The 16,143-nt window shown below is 38.1% G+C and overlaps 4 protein-coding genes across 7 annotated transcripts; 1 reads left to right on the top strand and 3 right to left on the bottom strand.

Moving 5' to 3' along the window:
* Positions 1-485: 485 nt before the first annotated feature.
* LOC120273644 (NADPH-dependent aldo-keto reductase, chloroplastic-like) lies at positions 486-3,165 on the bottom strand. 3 transcript variants are annotated; one of them, XM_039280321.1, is made up of 8 exons: positions 3,038-3,165; positions 2,724-2,912; positions 2,471-2,521; positions 2,061-2,137; positions 1,837-1,924; positions 1,245-1,517; positions 897-1,145; positions 486-813 (listed from the first exon to the last, which is right to left on the bottom strand). In XM_039280321.1, the coding sequence occupies exons 1-8, from the start codon at positions 3,128-3,130 to the stop codon at positions 730-732; spliced, it is 1,104 nt and encodes a 367-aa protein (XP_039136255.1). In that variant the 5' UTR covers positions 3,131-3,165; the 3' UTR covers positions 486-729. The 3 variants fall into 3 exon arrangements, with proteins under 3 accessions (XP_039136255.1, XP_039136256.1, XP_039136257.1); XM_039280322.1 differs by having other exon boundaries at positions 487-813; positions 2,724-2,915; positions 3,038-3,117; XM_039280323.1 differs by having other exon boundaries at positions 487-813; positions 2,724-2,915; positions 3,001-3,111.
* Positions 3,166-5,781: 2,616 nt separating this feature from the next.
* Positions 5,782-8,787, bottom strand: LOC120273645 (NADPH-dependent aldo-keto reductase, chloroplastic-like). Its single transcript, XM_039280324.1, has 7 exons — positions 8,565-8,787; positions 8,383-8,433; positions 7,930-8,006; positions 7,664-7,751; positions 7,018-7,290; positions 6,683-6,934; positions 5,782-6,062 (listed from the first exon to the last, which is right to left on the bottom strand). The coding sequence occupies exons 1-7, from the start codon at positions 8,673-8,675 to the stop codon at positions 5,979-5,981; spliced, it is 936 nt and encodes a 311-aa protein (XP_039136258.1). The 5' UTR covers positions 8,676-8,787; the 3' UTR covers positions 5,782-5,978.
* Positions 8,788-10,251: 1,464 nt separating this feature from the next.
* Positions 10,252-12,701, top strand: LOC120273344 (CASP-like protein 5B3). The gene is made up of 3 exons (XM_039279969.1): positions 10,252-10,596; positions 10,889-11,021; positions 12,347-12,701. The coding sequence occupies exons 1-3, from the start codon at positions 10,466-10,468 to the stop codon at positions 12,545-12,547; spliced, it is 465 nt and encodes a 154-aa protein (XP_039135903.1). The 5' UTR covers positions 10,252-10,465; the 3' UTR covers positions 12,548-12,701.
* Positions 12,702-13,131: 430 nt separating this feature from the next.
* LOC120274043 (probable mannose-1-phosphate guanylyltransferase 1) lies at positions 13,132-15,620 on the bottom strand. 2 transcript variants are annotated; one of them, XM_039280788.1, is made up of 5 exons: positions 15,482-15,620; positions 14,630-14,756; positions 14,486-14,548; positions 14,136-14,375; positions 13,132-14,046 (listed from the first exon to the last, which is right to left on the bottom strand). In XM_039280788.1, exons 2-5 carry the CDS (start codon positions 14,738-14,740, stop codon positions 13,375-13,377), a joined length of 1,086 nt encoding a protein of 361 aa, XP_039136722.1. In that variant the 5' UTR covers positions 14,741-14,756; positions 15,482-15,620; the 3' UTR covers positions 13,132-13,374. The 2 variants fall into 2 exon arrangements, with proteins under 2 accessions (XP_039136722.1, XP_039136723.1); XM_039280789.1 differs by having other exon boundaries at positions 14,630-14,753; positions 15,482-15,605.
* Positions 15,621-16,143: the final 523 nt, after the last annotated feature.

The following is a 16,143-nucleotide window of genomic DNA, read 5'->3' as shown; positions in this document are numbered from 1 at the left end:
TCAACGAGGTGAGGGTAGGGGTAAGGAGTAGCGGGTAGGGTGAGGGCATACCTTACCCGACTCGCACTCAGCTCAAAAACTAACGTATTACAGACTGCAGATGCAGATTCCGGTCAAAGAGGGTAATACCCTCTTTGACCGGAGATCGGCATCTGGGATATCTCGTCAGAGTGCAGTCAAATTGCCATCTCTACCTTTAATGTAACGTAAGACTGTAAGAGTACTCAATAAAAAAATAATCGCCTATTATAATTACAGCTACATAGAAAACACAAGTGTCCAATGGGAGTTTGTCCCGATGTTACATTACTCTTTGACAATCAAAAGGTAGTCAAAGGTAAAACATCTTGTTGCTCTCCACGCTAACCACGTGAAATCTTTAAAAAGACTGTCACAGCACAGCCTAAGCAAAACATTGCACCTATTGATCAATAAATTAAAACAAAAAAAGAAGAAAAGGCATTTCACCAGTCAGAAAACAATAATAATAAAGAAAGGCACCAATAGTTGTTTTTTATTTTTTTTTATTTTATTTAGTTTAATATCTATATAGGAATCAAAACGAAGTGAACCAGCACAGAAACCATAGAGCTATAAGACCTGAACAAAAGACCTTCCTAAACATCTCAAGCATTACAGGAAAATACTGGCCATCATTGGCTCCCAATTATTGCACTAGAACACGCCCAATCAACGTTGAAGGAAATCAGAGCTCAAATTCCTCCAGCATTAGATCTCTCCATCCCAAATTTCTTCTACACTTTTGTACAAGCCTTGCAAGTTGACCCAAAATTCACCTCTGTTCAGCCTTGCCTGTGTAATAAAACACGCCAGTTGGTATTGTATTTCCTTCACAAAAACGAGACACAGATTGAATGCAATGAGAAGGAACTTGCCTGTTCAATTTCAAAGAACTTTACAAACAGATGATCAGGAATAGACCAGCTGAATACATCAAAGTTCTCCTTAATTCTAGTTTCATGCGTGCTCTTTGGCAAGACACTATGACCCATTTGAATCCCCCAACGTACGGCAACTTGTGCCGGCGTCTTGCCCAGTTCCTGAGCAACCATCTTTACTGTTGGATTAGAAAGAACATCCCCTTTGATAAATACTGTACCTGGTGAACCCAGAGGAGAAAATGCCTGTGGGAAGGTCCATTTGGTGTTATGATAACATGGAAAATAGTGATAAACAAGAAACAGTGACAAGAAAATTCATCCAATAATAGTTTGTCTACTCACAGTGAGGTGAATGCCTTTTGATTGACAGAATTTGCGAAGCTTGGTTTGTTGCCAAACAGGGTGACATTCCACCTGGTTAACAGCAGGAGAAATTCGTGCTGTTGCAAGCAAATCCTCCAGCTTCTTGGTACTGAAGTTACTTACACCAATGCCTCGTGCCTTACCAGACTCGTATAATTTCTCCATTGCAGCCCAGGTGCCAGGTATGTCCGTGGGGATAAGGTTTTCATGGGACAGAGCACTCCCTTTCTTGAGGCGAAAAGGCCAGTGGATCTTCAAAAGTTTGAAACATATATTAGTTCCCAATAAATTAATAGAAGCGACAACAATCAACAACAACGAAGATGCCTGACTATATTAATATCATGAATCTTTGCAGAAAAACGTTTATCAATAATGCAAAGCTTTTTGAAAAAAAAATGATTAAACCTTGCAGATTTTCAATGTCCTGTAAATTTCCATGAAACAAGTTTCAAATTCAGATAATTCAAAGCGCATGCAAGAGTAACATGCCATGGGAATATGAATAGATGCCAGACACTCATCAAAAGGCTTTTATTCTATGCAAAATATATTTGGTAATGGAATTTACCAGATAAAGATCCACATAGTCAAGTTGTAAATCTTTCAAGGTTGCTTCCATTGCAGCTGGTACATCTTCTGGATCATGATCAGTACTCCTGCAAATCATTCTCAAACAATATTAAGTAAAATTATACATAGAATGGTCTTGTAGGCAAAAGAGCTTTCTAGGCCAAGCATCATAAGTGATTCTGCATGTGATCTTAAGAGCTAAGAACACAGGAAAAGACAAACCATAGTTTAGAGGTCACAAATAGCTCCTCACGTTTCACCACGCCATCATCAAACAGCTTTTTCAAAGCCAAGCCAATCTATAATGACCAGAAACCAGTTCTTAGTAAAAAATGTTTCATATAAAATTGGTCTACATAAGCTAAAGTCAAAAGGCATAGATAAACCCAAAATAACTACATGCCTTAGACTCAACTGTGAAGTTAATCAGTCTAGGCCATTATTTAACGATTACAATAACGAGTCAAATTATAATAAAGCACTGTAAATTCAAATGAAGCCACGCGGTTAATGTTGGCGCAATTTCAAAGACATAAAAAGATTCAAAGGCGATTGAGGAAGAGTTCTTCATCAACAGAACATGGGTACCTATATAAATAGTAATTGTTTTTAATTCAATAAATCAGGGATACCTCATTCTCATTTGCATAAGCTCGCGCACAATCTATATGCCTGTAACCAGCCTGCATTCAAATCAACAAAAACACCAATTCAATACCTCATTTCCATAAATTGAACTGCTAGTCTGCTACTGATTCAGATATGAAGAAAGATACGATTTTTAGGCAATTGCGACAACATATACATAAGTAACATAACCCATGTAATAAAACCTAAATTAAAATGCAGAGAAAAAAAAATAGAGAAGAAAAAGGAGATGATGACCTTAACAGCGGCGATGACGGCCTGGCCGACGACGCCGGGCTCGGATTGCCAAGTTCCCAGGCCTACTGAAGGGATCTTCGCCCCAGTATTAAGAGTGAAATGGAGGGTAGTTGAAGCAACAGCCATCTCCTTCAATGTAGAAAAAGAAGCAATGGTTTCCTCTCTAGTTTGTGCCTTTGCTTCAAATCCCTACTGATGTTTATATAGAGAAAGAGAAGTCTCTGATGCGAGGAAAGATGGGAAGGCAAGGAATGAAGGAATTCAATGGAGATTTTACTTGTGTGACTGCAAAGGTGCCTCATTGTGTCACTGACCTCGGTGTACAGGGACAGCACCATCCCCATCCAAGGCCCCATGGATTCCATTAGCAGCCACCGCTGCCGCCGCCCCAGAATTGGAACCTCCATTAATTTCGGATAAAGATGGTTTTATCAGAAGTGGTTCTACCACATCCCTTTGGTTTGATCGTTGGCACGTTGGGCTTGTTCTTAAAGATATCTGGCCAACTCTCTTCTCGCAATGTACTTTTCCTGGGATAACCATTAGGCAATTTTCTCAACATCTAAATAATCCTGAGATGCTATTTCCTTCAGTCTCACGCGACATGTTATCTCCTCTTCTGGAAATTATCCCTGATTGCTCCCCTAATCAGGACGACACTCCTACCTGGGCTCTAGAAAAAAATGGAAATTTCACGGTCAAATCTTTTTACAATTTTCTTATTGATGGTGGCCTGCGCAGCTCGCTTCACTCTCTCTTCTGGAAAATTCGTTGTCCTAGAAAAATTACCCTCTTTTGTTGGCTTGCTGGGGAAGACAAAATTCTTACTCTCACAAATCTTTCCAAGAAAGGATGCAATACTCTAAATTCCTCAGATACCTGTGTCCTTTGTCATAATGCCTCTGAAAGCCTGAATCACCTCTTTCTCAACTGTGATTATTCTAAGCGTATTTGGGCATTTTATTCCCGGGCTTTAGATTTAAATTCTTCACCTCAATCAATTACTCTACTGTGGAACACTTGGCTACCAACTCTCACCTCTGAGCATCGTATACTCTGGGACCTTATCTCCCGTGCAATCTTGTGGAACATTTGGATTGAACGAAATACGCGTATTTTTCACTTGAATGCGTTACCGCCTTACAACATTATGTTTAAAAAGTGCTAATATGCTTCTCTCTTGGTTCTCAACAAATGCCGATAGCCACCACCAATCTCTCAATGAAGCTTCTCGGGAAGATCAGCGCTCACTCAACTTCCTCGGCTAGAGGCCCAAATCTCGCTGGAGACTCCGACCCCTAATCGTCGCTCAGGGAGTAGTTGCTCCGATGTCTTTCTAGGAAGGCCTGAGATGCCAGACGGTGTCTTCCGCCTACTTAGATTTATCTCCCTCGCCTCTTTTACTTCATTTTGTTGTATCCTGTTTCTCCTCACCCCTGGTGAGAGGAGTTTCCTACTTTGTACTGTCTTTTTCTATTTAATAAATCTGTGGTTTATCCACATTTATCTCAAAAACTTTTGGGACCGCAGTGATGGGCAAAGTATAAAGTTAAGTCTCTGATAAGTCCTATATGAGAAGTATCGTATTCCCCGTTCCAAAATTATTGGGAAAAAAAAATTATTCAATTTAGTTTTTAGAAGCCATTTTGTCCGTTTCATTGCTGATCAGGTTAATAAATTTTTAAATAATTAAAAAATTATCATAATTAATGCACCACCATACCTACTTACTTTTTTTAACAACCCCTTAATAAATTGGGTAAATTACAAGATTAGTCACTAAATTATCCACCAGTTCCTATTTTGATCACTAAACAAAAAAAATTCTATTTTGGTCACTAATCTTTTAAATTGCTTTCAATTTGGTCACTGAAGCCAACGCCGTTAACGGCGATCTGACGTGGCTTAGCATCAGCACCTATCTTAAAAAATCTATCTTCTTTCTTCTTCCCTTTTCCTCTTTCTTCATTCTTCCCCTTTCCCGTTTCTTTCTTCTTCTTTGCCCTCACTCCTTCAATTTTTTTTTGTAGGAGTTATCCTCTGTAATGCCCGAAAGCTATCAGATGGCCTTCCACAAGAAGAAAGTGCACCATCAGACACAGATTGATAATAAATAGGATATTGATCACTGTCCCTATTTCTTCCTTTATTGTGCAGAGAAAATGATGATTCATAAATGGGGAATCGATGAGTCCCTTGTGATAATCCACCTAAATGAGACCTGCAGTCTGAAAGCCTTGAAAATGGAGGGGAAAAACTATAATTTATTCTCCAATGGGGTACACCAGGGTCCCCAGAAAAGTCCCTGCTAATTGAATTTGATCTCTCTCCAACTGACACAACTACAATTAATTTAGTGCTAATCAACACTGCAGCTCTATAATCCAGTACCCAACCTTGCAAATCGACACCATCTATGTCTAAAAACAACAGAAACCAATGACGACAAATTGCACAACTCTCACACAATTTATGCTTAATTCTTGTTTATTCTGCTTTGCAGATTCAATGAACAACCTCCCTAAGAACACACACACAAATACGTAAAAATTAATTCTTTGGCCAAACAAAAACAAGAAAAAAAACACAGTACATGCAGAATGTCATTATGTAGAATAAGCAACACGGAATGTCATTATATTCTCAGGCTCCTCATCCAGAAGGTTGCCACTAGGACGATTCTTACTTTATCAGCCGACTCCATGAAGGAAGGAAGATCAGTGGCAAGGTATTTGAAGGAGAAAAGGTAGGGAAGAAGAAAGAAAGGGGAAAGGGGAAGAAGAAAGAAAATAGGTTTTTTAAGATCGCTGACGTGGTTAAGTTCGCTGACATGGCTAAGCCACGTCAGATCGCCGTTAACGGCGTTGGCGTCAATGACCAAATTGAAAGCAATTTAAAAGGTTAGTGACCAAAATAGAATTTTTTTTTGTTTAGTGATCAAAATAGGAACTGGTGGATAGTTTAGTGACTAATCTTGTAATTTACCCTAATAAATTAGAGTTTGTCGCAAAAAAATAAAAAAATAAAAAATCACCAAATCACCATACCATACTTCAAAAATACGGTGAAAGCTTCAAATATTGTCTGGTTCATAGAAACCAAAGACCTTAAAAGAGTTATAACGGCATTAACCATATAAAATTATAATTCAATGACGCTTCATGTAGCCGTTCTCTTCCACTTCAGGCTAAGTAAAAATTATCCACCAGTTTTTATCAATTCAAAAAAAAATAAAATAAAATAAAATACAGCAGCTCAGATCTCCCCATCCCAGAGATCCTCCACACTTTTGTAAATGCTTTGAGGATGAACAGCAAAATTGCCCCTTATAAGCCTTGCCTGCATGTAAAATCAATAGAAAATATATATGAGATAAAAATGTCAACTAGAGAGAATTCTAGAACTTTTCCACTTGATGCTGGAAGTGCTCCTACATCGCACTTGAAGCTATAATATGCACAACTAAATTGTCAAGATGAGAACTTAAAAACACAAAGGGGCAGAAGATATATCAGTTAAAATTACACATTCTGCCGTTTTACGTTTTAGTGAGGGCCTTGACATGTAACAAAGACAGTACGAAATTATTTTTACTATCTGGCAAAAGATACGACAACAGACAGGAAGTTGCAGAAACTTAAATCATAAATGAATCTGTCAAAATTCAATTGTAAGATTGAAACAAAGTTTCATGGCTAACCACTCTGAAAAAACTTATTGTGAAGTTAATACAATGGCTCCAACTCAAAATCTAACATGGAATTAACTAGTTCAGTTACATTACAATTAATATCTGATCATTAACAAAACCTCTTTCGATAGCACTTAAAAAAATTTAAGTACAAGATTTCTCATCCAGGTAGCAGGCTATTTCAGGAAGAAAAATGAATCATGATTCAAAGACAAATACAGAAACTCAAATAATCTAAATACCAAATTGGAAAAGAAGAAATTCTTGCCTGTTCAATTTCAGAAAACTTTGAAAACAGGTCCTCCGGAATTGACCAATCAAAAATGTCCAAGTTTTCTTTTATCCTGGCCTCACTAGTACTTTTAGGCAGTACACTATGACCCTTCTGAATGCCCCAGCGTAGAACAACTTGTGCAGGAGTTTTGCCTAATTTCTCTGCAATCATTTTCACTACTGGGTTGGCAAGGACATTGCTGCCCTTGATCCATGGAGTACCAGGTGAACCTAACGGAGAATACCCCTGCAAAAAGGAACTGGAATTAACTCCATTTACATGCATATGCATGATATTAGCAGAAATTTAAGTCTAGGTAGCACACTTACAGATAGGTGAACACCCGTTGATTGACAGAATGAACGAAGTTTGTCCTGTTGCCAACCAGGGTGGCACTCAACCTGGTTGACAGCTGGAGAAATGCGAGCAACAGCTAACAAATCCTCCAATTTCTTAGAAGAAAAATTGCTAACACCAATTGCTCGAGCTTTTCCAGCATCATACAGCTTTTCCATAGCGCTCCATGTACCAGGTATATCAAGTTGAATGAAATTCTCAGGGCTAATGCTACTACCCTTCTTAACCCGGAGTGGCCAGTGGATCTTTAGGGCATTGAGGCAAAACATGTCAGTTAATCAAGTCCGAACAGAAAAATGACAGCATAAAGAGTAATTCTCAATAGTTGTAGCAGTTAAAAAACTAAACTAGTCTTTGAAAATTGATTGAGAAAAGATAGGCAATATTTTCCACATTGCAGCCTTTTGTTATGTACTGAACTAGCACAGCAACAGACTCCATGGAATATCAGGCACAAATTAATAGCAGGAGGGTTACAGGATGTCAAGAACTAGATATATTATAGACCATAAACAAACCATAAAGTCAACTATAGATTAGGTGAGTTACTACTCACTTCTATTTGATCCAATAGCAACTGAATCCTGGAAGCAGTTTGATATTAAGCAAGAAACTTACAAGGTAAAGATCCACATAATCAAGCTGCAATTCAGTCAGAGTTAAGTTTATAGCCTCTGGCACATCTTCTGGTGCATGATAGCCACTCCTGCAAAATGTTTGATCTTTTGTCAAACAACAAGTCTGCAGTGCAAGAACTGAAATTTTGGCTCCATTAACTCTCAATGATCAGGTAATTTATATTGGGGGGAAAAATAGAATCAATGACTGATAATGCTAATAATTTGAGTATTGTTAATTGTCAAGGGAGTGAAAACAATACTAACCATAGTTTTGAAGTGATAAATAAATCCTCACGCTTCACTACCCCATCTTCAAAGAGCTTCTTCAAAGCCAAGCCAATCTGCATTTGATTCAAATAATACCATATTACATCCATTAGATGAGCAAAGAAATAACAAAAACAACATGCAAGTCACCAAGTTAATTGCAAAGAATTCACTGACAGGAAAACATCACGAAATAGATGTGTACAACTACTTTCAACTTAACAGAACTTACAAAACATACAAAGTTTTCACTTCTCTGTTAGGAAGACTGGATGCAATAAGTTTCACAAAAAAAAAAAAAAATTTCAATTTTTTACAGGACAACCTTTTCAAGACTAATTATAATCAAACAAATGAGCATAAGAAGAAAAAAAAACATAGATTTACAAAGGTATGAACAAATCCATATAAAGTTGCAGAGGTTATTACAAACATTTTCACACAACATACCTCCTTTTCATTGTTGTACGCCCTAGCACAATCGATATGCCTATAACCAGCCTGCAACCAATCAGAACCATGAATGAAATCTAGATCAGCAACCACAAGAATACAGTTCTTCTCACATTGCATCAAATCAAACAGAGTTATCACAAAAAAAGGAAAACATTAAATTAAAGGAATGGGAGTACCTTGACAGCGGCAACGACGGCCTCGCCCACAACTCCAGGCTCTGCCTGCCAGGTGCCGAGCCCTATGGAAGGGATCTTTGCCCCAGTGTTCAGCGTGAAGAACCGAGCCATCTCTCTCGCTCTCTCGCTCTCTCGCTCTCTCAGGCAACGAAGGGGGGGAAGAGGAGGAGAACACCAATGGAGTGTGAAGGTGGTGCCGTCTTTTGAAGACCCAGAGATGCGGACGGGCATCAAAAGCATGAGAATCACGAGACGGCCACGGTTGTTCGTTAGATCTGTTTTGGACGCTAGTGATTTCTTGTGCCGGCCGGTTACTATGCGGCTTCCACGTGTTCTTTGAGAATCGTGATTGATGGTGATGTATGATTTATTTTGTGCCGGATTTCATGATCTCTTTATTTTGTTGATAACTTGGTGCCGAGTCTGCCGACCTATTATTAATAAGAATAATAATAATTGTTGGTTAATTAATGACATCCATTTAATTTGTGCATGCTGTTCAATGAGCGGTGGCAGTTGAACCAAATGGCAAAAAACAGAAGATGCACGCCAGCCTCTATCTCATCTCTATAAATTTAAGCGTTCATGCTGATCATTTTAAAAATAAGGGAACAAATATGGTGGGTGGGACGCCCAGGAACCATCAGCAATCTTGTTTCCAGAATTGCACTGCCTTGCTTCTCATAACTGCACTTCTTACTTCTTAGAGTTTTGGTTGTTTGCCAAATTATGATCATCATCTACGTGACAGTAAGTTACTGGAAAAAATTAATGTACCGAGCAATATATAATATACAATTCAGTAATTTTTTTTAAAAAGACAATTAATCAATCTAAAATGAAATCTTGGTTTACAAAATATCATAATAATTAAATTGTATACATTAAGCAAGCTAACCAAGCAGCTCATGAAATGCTTGAGGCTCGGTTTGAAAAAAAAACTCGTTTATTAAGCAATCGAATGAGCTCAAGTAAATAATCGAGCCAAACTCAAGCCTCACACTACTCGGCTCGTTAAGGCTCATGAGAATTCAAAACTATACCATATGATACTATAGCAATTAAATATTTTTAAAATATTACTGTAGCTATATTATAGCTATTAAAATTACTGCAACACAGGTGTTGTATTATGCAGTATGTACTTTAGTTATTATTTTGTAGTTATAAAGCTAAGCTCAAGCTTGATGACTCCTTAACGAGCCGAGTTCAAGCTTAACAAAAAAAGTTCAAAATAGACTCACCTCGAGCTTGAACTCAGTTCAAATAGTATTGAGCCAAACTTAAACATCACAAAGCTTAGTTCAGTTCTGCTCGATTGCAGACCTTATAATTGATGATACGATAAATTGTTTAAAAACTTTTTTTTTTTGAAAATATTTTTATAATACGATAAATCATATAATTGTTTAAAAACCTCCTTTTCTTAAATAATGTGAATAAATGGTTTTGTAGTAAAGACACGAACATGACATACTGGACCAAATACCAATAAATCAAAAAATTATTGTTATTTAAAAACCACTAAAGAGGGATCCAATTTAATTTATATTATTTCAATAAATGTATAAAAAGAAAAAAAAAAAAGTCAACTAAATTGACTATACAATCTTTGTCAGCCGTACGTAGAATACGCAGCATGTTTGCCACGTAAGCAAAGTGAGAGACAAAGATGAAGAACCTCTGGCTCTGGACAAGACGCACGCCCTTCACTTCCAAGTTCCATCTTCTCTCACCCTAGCCTACCAATACGGCAATACCATCCCAAATCTCACCCATCGTCTTCCCATCATTTCCTAGCTAACCCTAGTTCTTCATCCACAGATCCACTAGATTCGAATCCAATTGGAGAATTTGTACCCATTTGGGGCTTCATTCCAGGGTTGTGAGGTCTTGAGGCCATGAAGGTGGCGGTTGGAAGGCCGGGGACGGTGAGTGGCCTGCTGCTGAGGATGGGTCAATCCCTGTTTGCCGCCGCCTCCATTGCCGTCATGGTCTCCGCTTTTGGTTTCTCCAGCTACACGGCCTTCTGGTACGGAACTTTCACTCATTTTCTCTCGTCCTCTAAAACAAAAGGTTGCTTTTTTAGTTCAAAAACTTCACTCCTGCTCCAGAATTCTCAAGGGGTTTAGCCATTTTGTTTGATTTTGAATTGCATTTCTTCAATGAAGATACTGAATCACAGCCTTTGCTTTCTCTAACTTGTAAAAGTCCCTCTTTTTGGGGTCCATCGTTGATGGGCGTGAACTATTGTCCAACCTTGCTTTTTTAGTGAAGAGATTGTTTTTCATATGATTATATGGAGTTTTGTTTTTGGAATTCAGCTACTTGATTGCTTCAATGGGATTGCAAGCGCTTTGGAGTTTTGGTCTGGCTTGTCTAGACTTCTATGCTTTATGGGTCAAGAGAGATCTTCTCAGTGCTGTTTTAGTGAGCCTGTTTGTTGTGGGAGACTGGGTAAGGTTTCATTCTTTTAATTTCTACTCTTAAATGTCTTAATGAATTTATCCAAGATAATTTTCTTTCTATTGATCTTGAAGCTCATGCTTCTCAGTTGCTGTTTTTGCGTTAAGCTAGTTGTATTGTCTTTCATTGAGTAGACTAATGTAGTGGATGAGACTCTCTTAATTGTCACTAGTACTTTAACAACTAAGTGATGTTCCTTTCTCTGACCTTTCCATGTAATATTAATTGTAAAGTAAGAAAAGCACTAGCTTATGCATTCGTGACATTCCAAGTCAGAGTGAAAGCTTTATTATTCATGTTTGCACACTAGCTCAAATTTTAGTTAGAATGGTTTATTGACTGCTGTGTTGATGAAGCAACAAACATTCAGGATTGTCCAACTTCATATGGTTGAAAAGATAGGTAGCGGCTATAAATATGTAGTTGGTTTAATTTTGAAAAATTGAAATTCATTGATGGTCTTTGGCAAAAATCTCTGTTGTTTTTCTCTTTTAGTTCACATGCCAAAGCTAATGGCTGAGCATGCACCTGTTTCCTTTCATTTATGATCCTAAAACAACATTTCTTTGCAAAGTAAATGCAAGGGTGGGACATGTGATTTGGGAACCACATATTCTGTACCTGTATCTCTTATTTTGACATCATGCTGCAGAATTGATCTCGTCATAATATAGCTCAGTACTTGAGCTTCATTTTAGTATTTGAAACAAGAGCTTTCTAGATTATGTAAAGAGTGGTGTTTACTTTGTTGCAACCAATCAACTTCTTACTGTCTTTTGCAATTTTTAAATTAATCCAACTCCTAAAATCATGTATGGCTTGGAATGATTATTTTCATAATCTAGGTACTAGTTGCTTGATGACTCTGATCTAGAATTATTTATTCTATGCTGTGCAAGGACATTCTGGAATTTTCTGGTTTCAAAGTAACACATTTTGATATGTCAAAAACTGATATGTATTCTAGTTCTGTTTTAATGTGAAATGTAAACTCTCCATGGGAGAGATTTCCCTCTTTGGTTGATACATGGATGGATGAGATTGTTCAAATTTTATTGCCCTGTGCTCCCACCTGCAGATTATAAATTAGTTTGTTAAATACACTATGGAGAATTTATCACTGATTACATATGGAACTATCTTTTCATATTTGTGGTCTCAGTCCATTGTGCATTTTCTTGTGTTTTTCTATGTTTAGATTATCTTATGTTCTTCCATCCCAAAGCATGCCATTCCTTCTTCCTTCCAAAGAATATTTTACCACCCAGGAACTATAATAACAATGATATTTTTCATGTTTGTTGTGACATAAATAGGTAACAGCAACTTTGTCGCTTGCAGCTGCATGTTCTTCAGCTGGAGTTGCAGTTCTTTTTGTTAGAGATGTGAACTTCTGCAGAACATATCCTCAACTTGAATGCCATAAGTATGTAGTCTCAATAGCGTTTGCTTTTATAACGTGGCTATTGATCGCCATTTCTTCTCTAGTCATGTTCTGGCTTCTTGCCTCAGTTTGACAGCAGCACTCTGTCCTCCCTTTTTGTTTTTGTTCTTTTGTTTTTTTGTTTTTTTATTTGTGAAGTTTGCCTCAGTTTCCACTCTAAATCTATCAGACACTCTAAAGAGCGAATTAGCATTGAGAGTAATCCAATGAATTATGTTTTCCTTCTAGTTATGTTTTTTGGCACCACAAGATGCACGCACCGGTAACAATGTCTTCATAAATGCTCTTTAAATGTTGTTGGACTTATTCTGTCCAAAATAAAACAGGACACCAATAGAAATCATCCCCCAACATCAGATAAGGAGTCAAGGATGTTGAGAGAAGTGATTATCAGAGCATGTAGTTTTCACATCAATAACTTATTTTCAAAGGTAATTTAAATTCGAATATGCCACCTACCACAAACATCACAAAGAAATGGCATCATTCAATTTAGAGAAAAATCTCTACCAGAAACTTTTTCCATCAGAGATGCACATCCAAAGCCCCAAATTGACCAAGTCACCCCATTCAGCTTGCTTCACAAAAATAGCCTATCTTAGCATTTTATTTTGAGAAAAGCAATCTGAAAATGAAACGCATTCAGAACCAAAGAAATAACCCCAAAACTTGGCTGAAATCTTCTCATTATTTTTACGCTTATACTGTAACTGATAGAATACATGAAACAAAGACGTACTCACTCATCTGAGAACGGATGAGCTTTTCACATGTTAAAAGGCAGACTAGCCACCTATACATTAACATAAATGAGGCTTGACTTAAGCTCACCTTCATTATCTGGACATGAAGAAACAATAAACACGTACACACCTAAACATAGCACATTGTTCGCAATGGTCACATGACAATCTCTGGTTTAAGGATGCTAGATTTGATCTCCTTGTGAGGAAGAACCACACCACCATTACTGTATATCTCATCGCATACGTGGACATCCTCGCCAAGAATGGTCATGTTCTCGATACGTGCCCATTGGCCTACCGTAGAATGCCAACCGATGATGCTACTGGAGATGCAGGAGTGTTTCTTTACACGGGCTCCTCTCATTACTGTACACCTTGAAAGCCTTACTCCAGACTCAACCACACAACCAGGTCCAATAGCAACATCAGGTCCAATCAGGCATCCCTCTCCAATCACAGCACTCTCATGCACCAGGACATTTCCAACAATATGAGAACCACCAGCTAATTTGGAAGGAGTTCTCTTTCTCAAAGAACTCAGGTAAAGCCTTAGGCCTGTGATGTAATCCCTTGGTTGGCCAACATCCATCCAAAAACCTGGAAGGACCATTGCAAATAACTTCTGATCTGCAGCAATTTGGGGGAAGACCTCTTTCTCAATTGAGGTAGGTCTCAATTCAATGCGGTCGAGAACAGAAGGATTCAGTAGGTAAATCCCAGCATTGATCTTGTTACCAACAAAAATTTTTGGCTTCTCAACAAACCTATCCACCTTCCCAGTTTCTTCCTCCATAACTACCACACCATATTTGGATGGCTCATCCACCTGTCCAACAAATAAATTTGCCCTCGACTTATCAACCACAACAAGGCAATTGACAGGAAAGGAAATAATCATCAATACAAAGACTATACCTTTGTCACCATAATTGTGGCCTCCCCTCCATGGGATTTATGGAATTTGATAAGTTCTGCAAAAGGGTATTCATTAATGACGTCGCTGTTGAGGACGAAGAAGGCCTCACCCGAACCATCAATCAGCTTGTCTCTGGCAAGTGCCAATGGTCCAGCTGTACCTAGTGGTTCAGTTTCTTGAGAACAAGTGATTTTGATACCAAGCTTGGCCTCAAAGTCCTTCAAAAAATTAAGCATCACCTGTAAATGGAAAAAGACATGCTTTAGCATCATGCAGAGGCCTGGTAGAAACATCAAATGTTAGCACAATACAACAGCTAGAATCAGTTTGCTTATTTTTTTTTTCCCACCTCTGGTTGATAGTTAATAGCCAAAACAACTTCGGTCACTCCAACATCTTTCAAAGCTTCGATCTATCACAAACATGAGAACTCAAGAGTTAGAAAAAAGAGCTTAGCACATACATATATGGTACTATTTCAGGAAGTAAGCACCTGATGCAGGATCATGGGCTTGTTAGCAAAATCAACAAGCGGCTTCGGGACACTGAGTGTCAATGGCCTCAGCCGGGTACCAAACCCTCCAACAAGAATTAGTGCCTTCATGGTGATTCACTAACTGCTGGAAATCAGATGCCCAACATCAACATATACCCAACCATACCAAAACAGGAAGATCTTTTTGCCTATTTCATATGAAAGAAACTAGTTCTTCACAATCCTCTAGTGATAACCCATAGTTGAATGTCTACCAAACCAAGGAAAAAAGAAACAGATGAAATGCATACAAGAATAGCAGATAAGAGATGAACACAGGCAACTTCAGAGGATCACAGACCATTCATGAGACATAGTTAGAAAATTTCCACAACCAATCTCCTCAAGAAGGGACATCAAAAGCCATTCAAATCTCAGTAAATGACTGGATGTGGAGAAAAAAAAATACCATTTTTTTTTCCCACCCAGGTTTCTATCTACAACTCCATGTATAAAAATCCCAAAATTATTTTAATTTGACAACAAATCCCGAATATCGACTAAGTAAAAATACAAAGAAAAGGGTTAACTTTGTGCATGATTTAGCTGAAAGGGGAGGTAACTCTTGATTGCAGGATTCACAGTACCTTGGAGAGACAAAGTTCATAAATTTCTCAACTTTCTCGAAACCATACAAGCAAAAACTTCCCAACTAAAACGAGAAGTAAAAACCTGATCCCTAACATGTGCCAAATCGAAAGACAAATCTCAACCACATTCATGCATTAAAATCAAATCTCTCGCATTATAATAGATTGAAAACCTCGGAAAAACAAGAACAAGAGAAATGAAAGACGCAACGGAATTTACCAAAGGTTACTGCTACTAGCTTCGCCGGAATCCGATCTCTTCCCGTCGACGGCGAGAAGAGATGGAGATCCAAATCCCCCGAATGAATTCTGAGCACCGTCTCTTCACAGGCGGATCTTCAAGGCGATGCCTATTTATAGAGTCCTGGATTTACTTTTTATTCCTTAAAAAAATGAATTAATTATAAAAGCCTTAATCGTGACATCAGGACCTCCAACCAATTCCCGGGATTAGTCCAGCGTGGCGTCCTCTTATACGGACCCGTTTGCCGACCCATTTTGTGTCTCTTGTTGAGAGTCCCAATAATGGCTTTCAAATTCGGGTGCGTATAAGACACGTGCTGCCGAAGATAGCGGCAGGGAAGAGGGGGATGTCAATGGAGTGTAGTTGATGATATATAGCCTCTCTTTGGGTTAAAAGCATTAGTTTGACCGGAATAATTTGGTTTCCGATATGATTATTATAAAATTAATGGATGCATAACTGTAGCAACTTTCCACAGTACGGTGGCAGCCGCCCATATGGTACTGTAGCACCGACTATTCCTATTCTACTTAACAATGTATTTTGGATCGTTGGATCGAATCAAATTTAACTATTCATTCAAATCCTAAATACCTATAAATACTCTCTCACTTATATATTGATATATAAAAGAGATA

This window comes from Dioscorea cayenensis, chromosome 12 (assembly GCF_009730915.1).
Source record: "Dioscorea cayenensis subsp. rotundata cultivar TDr96_F1 chromosome 12, TDr96_F1_v2_PseudoChromosome.rev07_lg8_w22 25.fasta, whole genome shotgun sequence".
In the NCBI taxonomy this organism is placed as follows: Eukaryota; Viridiplantae; Streptophyta; class Magnoliopsida; order Dioscoreales; family Dioscoreaceae; genus Dioscorea; species Dioscorea cayenensis.
Note: the sequence above shows the minus strand (reverse complement) of the source record. Positions and strands in the feature narration are given on the sequence as shown.

Bases quoted from the DNA above. Each gene is read 5' to 3' on its own strand.
- LOC120273645 (XM_039280324.1), bottom strand. From the start codon at position 8,675: ATGGCTCGGTTCTTCACGCTGAACACTGGGGCAAAGATCCCTTCCATA. The intron at 6,935-7,017 runs GTAAGTGTGCTA...TCCTTTTTGCAG, and splicing joins CAACGGGTGTTCACCTATCT to GGGTATTCTCCGTTAGGTTC. The intron at 6,063-6,682 runs GCAAGAATTTCT...TTTTACATGCAG, and splicing joins AGTTTTCTGAAATTGAACAG to GCAAGGCTTATAAGGGGCAA.
- LOC120274043 (XM_039280788.1), bottom strand. From the start codon at position 14,740: ATGAAGGCACTAATTCTTGTTGGAGGGTTTGGTACCCGGCTGAGGCCA. The intron at 14,376-14,485 runs GTGGGAAAAAAA...TTCCATTTACAG, and splicing joins CTATTAACTATCAACCAGAG to GTGATGCTTAATTTTTTGAA. The intron at 14,047-14,135 runs GTATAGTCTTTG...TTTGTTGGACAG, and splicing joins CCACAATTATGGTGACAAAG to GTGGATGAGCCATCCAAATA.
- LOC120273644 (XM_039280321.1), bottom strand. From the start codon at position 3,130: ATGGAGGTTCCAATTCTGGGGCGGCGGCAGCGGTGGCTGCTAATGGAA. The intron at 2,913-3,037 runs GTCAGTGACACA...AAACATCAGTAG, and splicing joins TGCTGTCCCTGTACACCGAG to GGATTTGAAGCAAAGGCACA. The intron at 1,146-1,244 runs GTGAGTAGACAA...ACCTTCCCACAG, and splicing joins CAAAAGGCATTCACCTCACT to GCATTTTCTCCTCTGGGTTC.
- LOC120273344 (XM_039279969.1), top strand. From the start codon at position 10,466: ATGAAGGTGGCGGTTGGAAGGCCGGGGACGGTGAGTGGCCTGCTGCTG. The intron at 10,597-10,888 runs GTACGGAACTTT...TTTGGAATTCAG, and splicing joins TCCAGCTACACGGCCTTCTG to CTACTTGATTGCTTCAATGG. The intron at 11,022-12,346 runs GTAAGGTTTCAT...TGACATAAATAG, and splicing joins TGTTTGTTGTGGGAGACTGG to GTAACAGCAACTTTGTCGCT.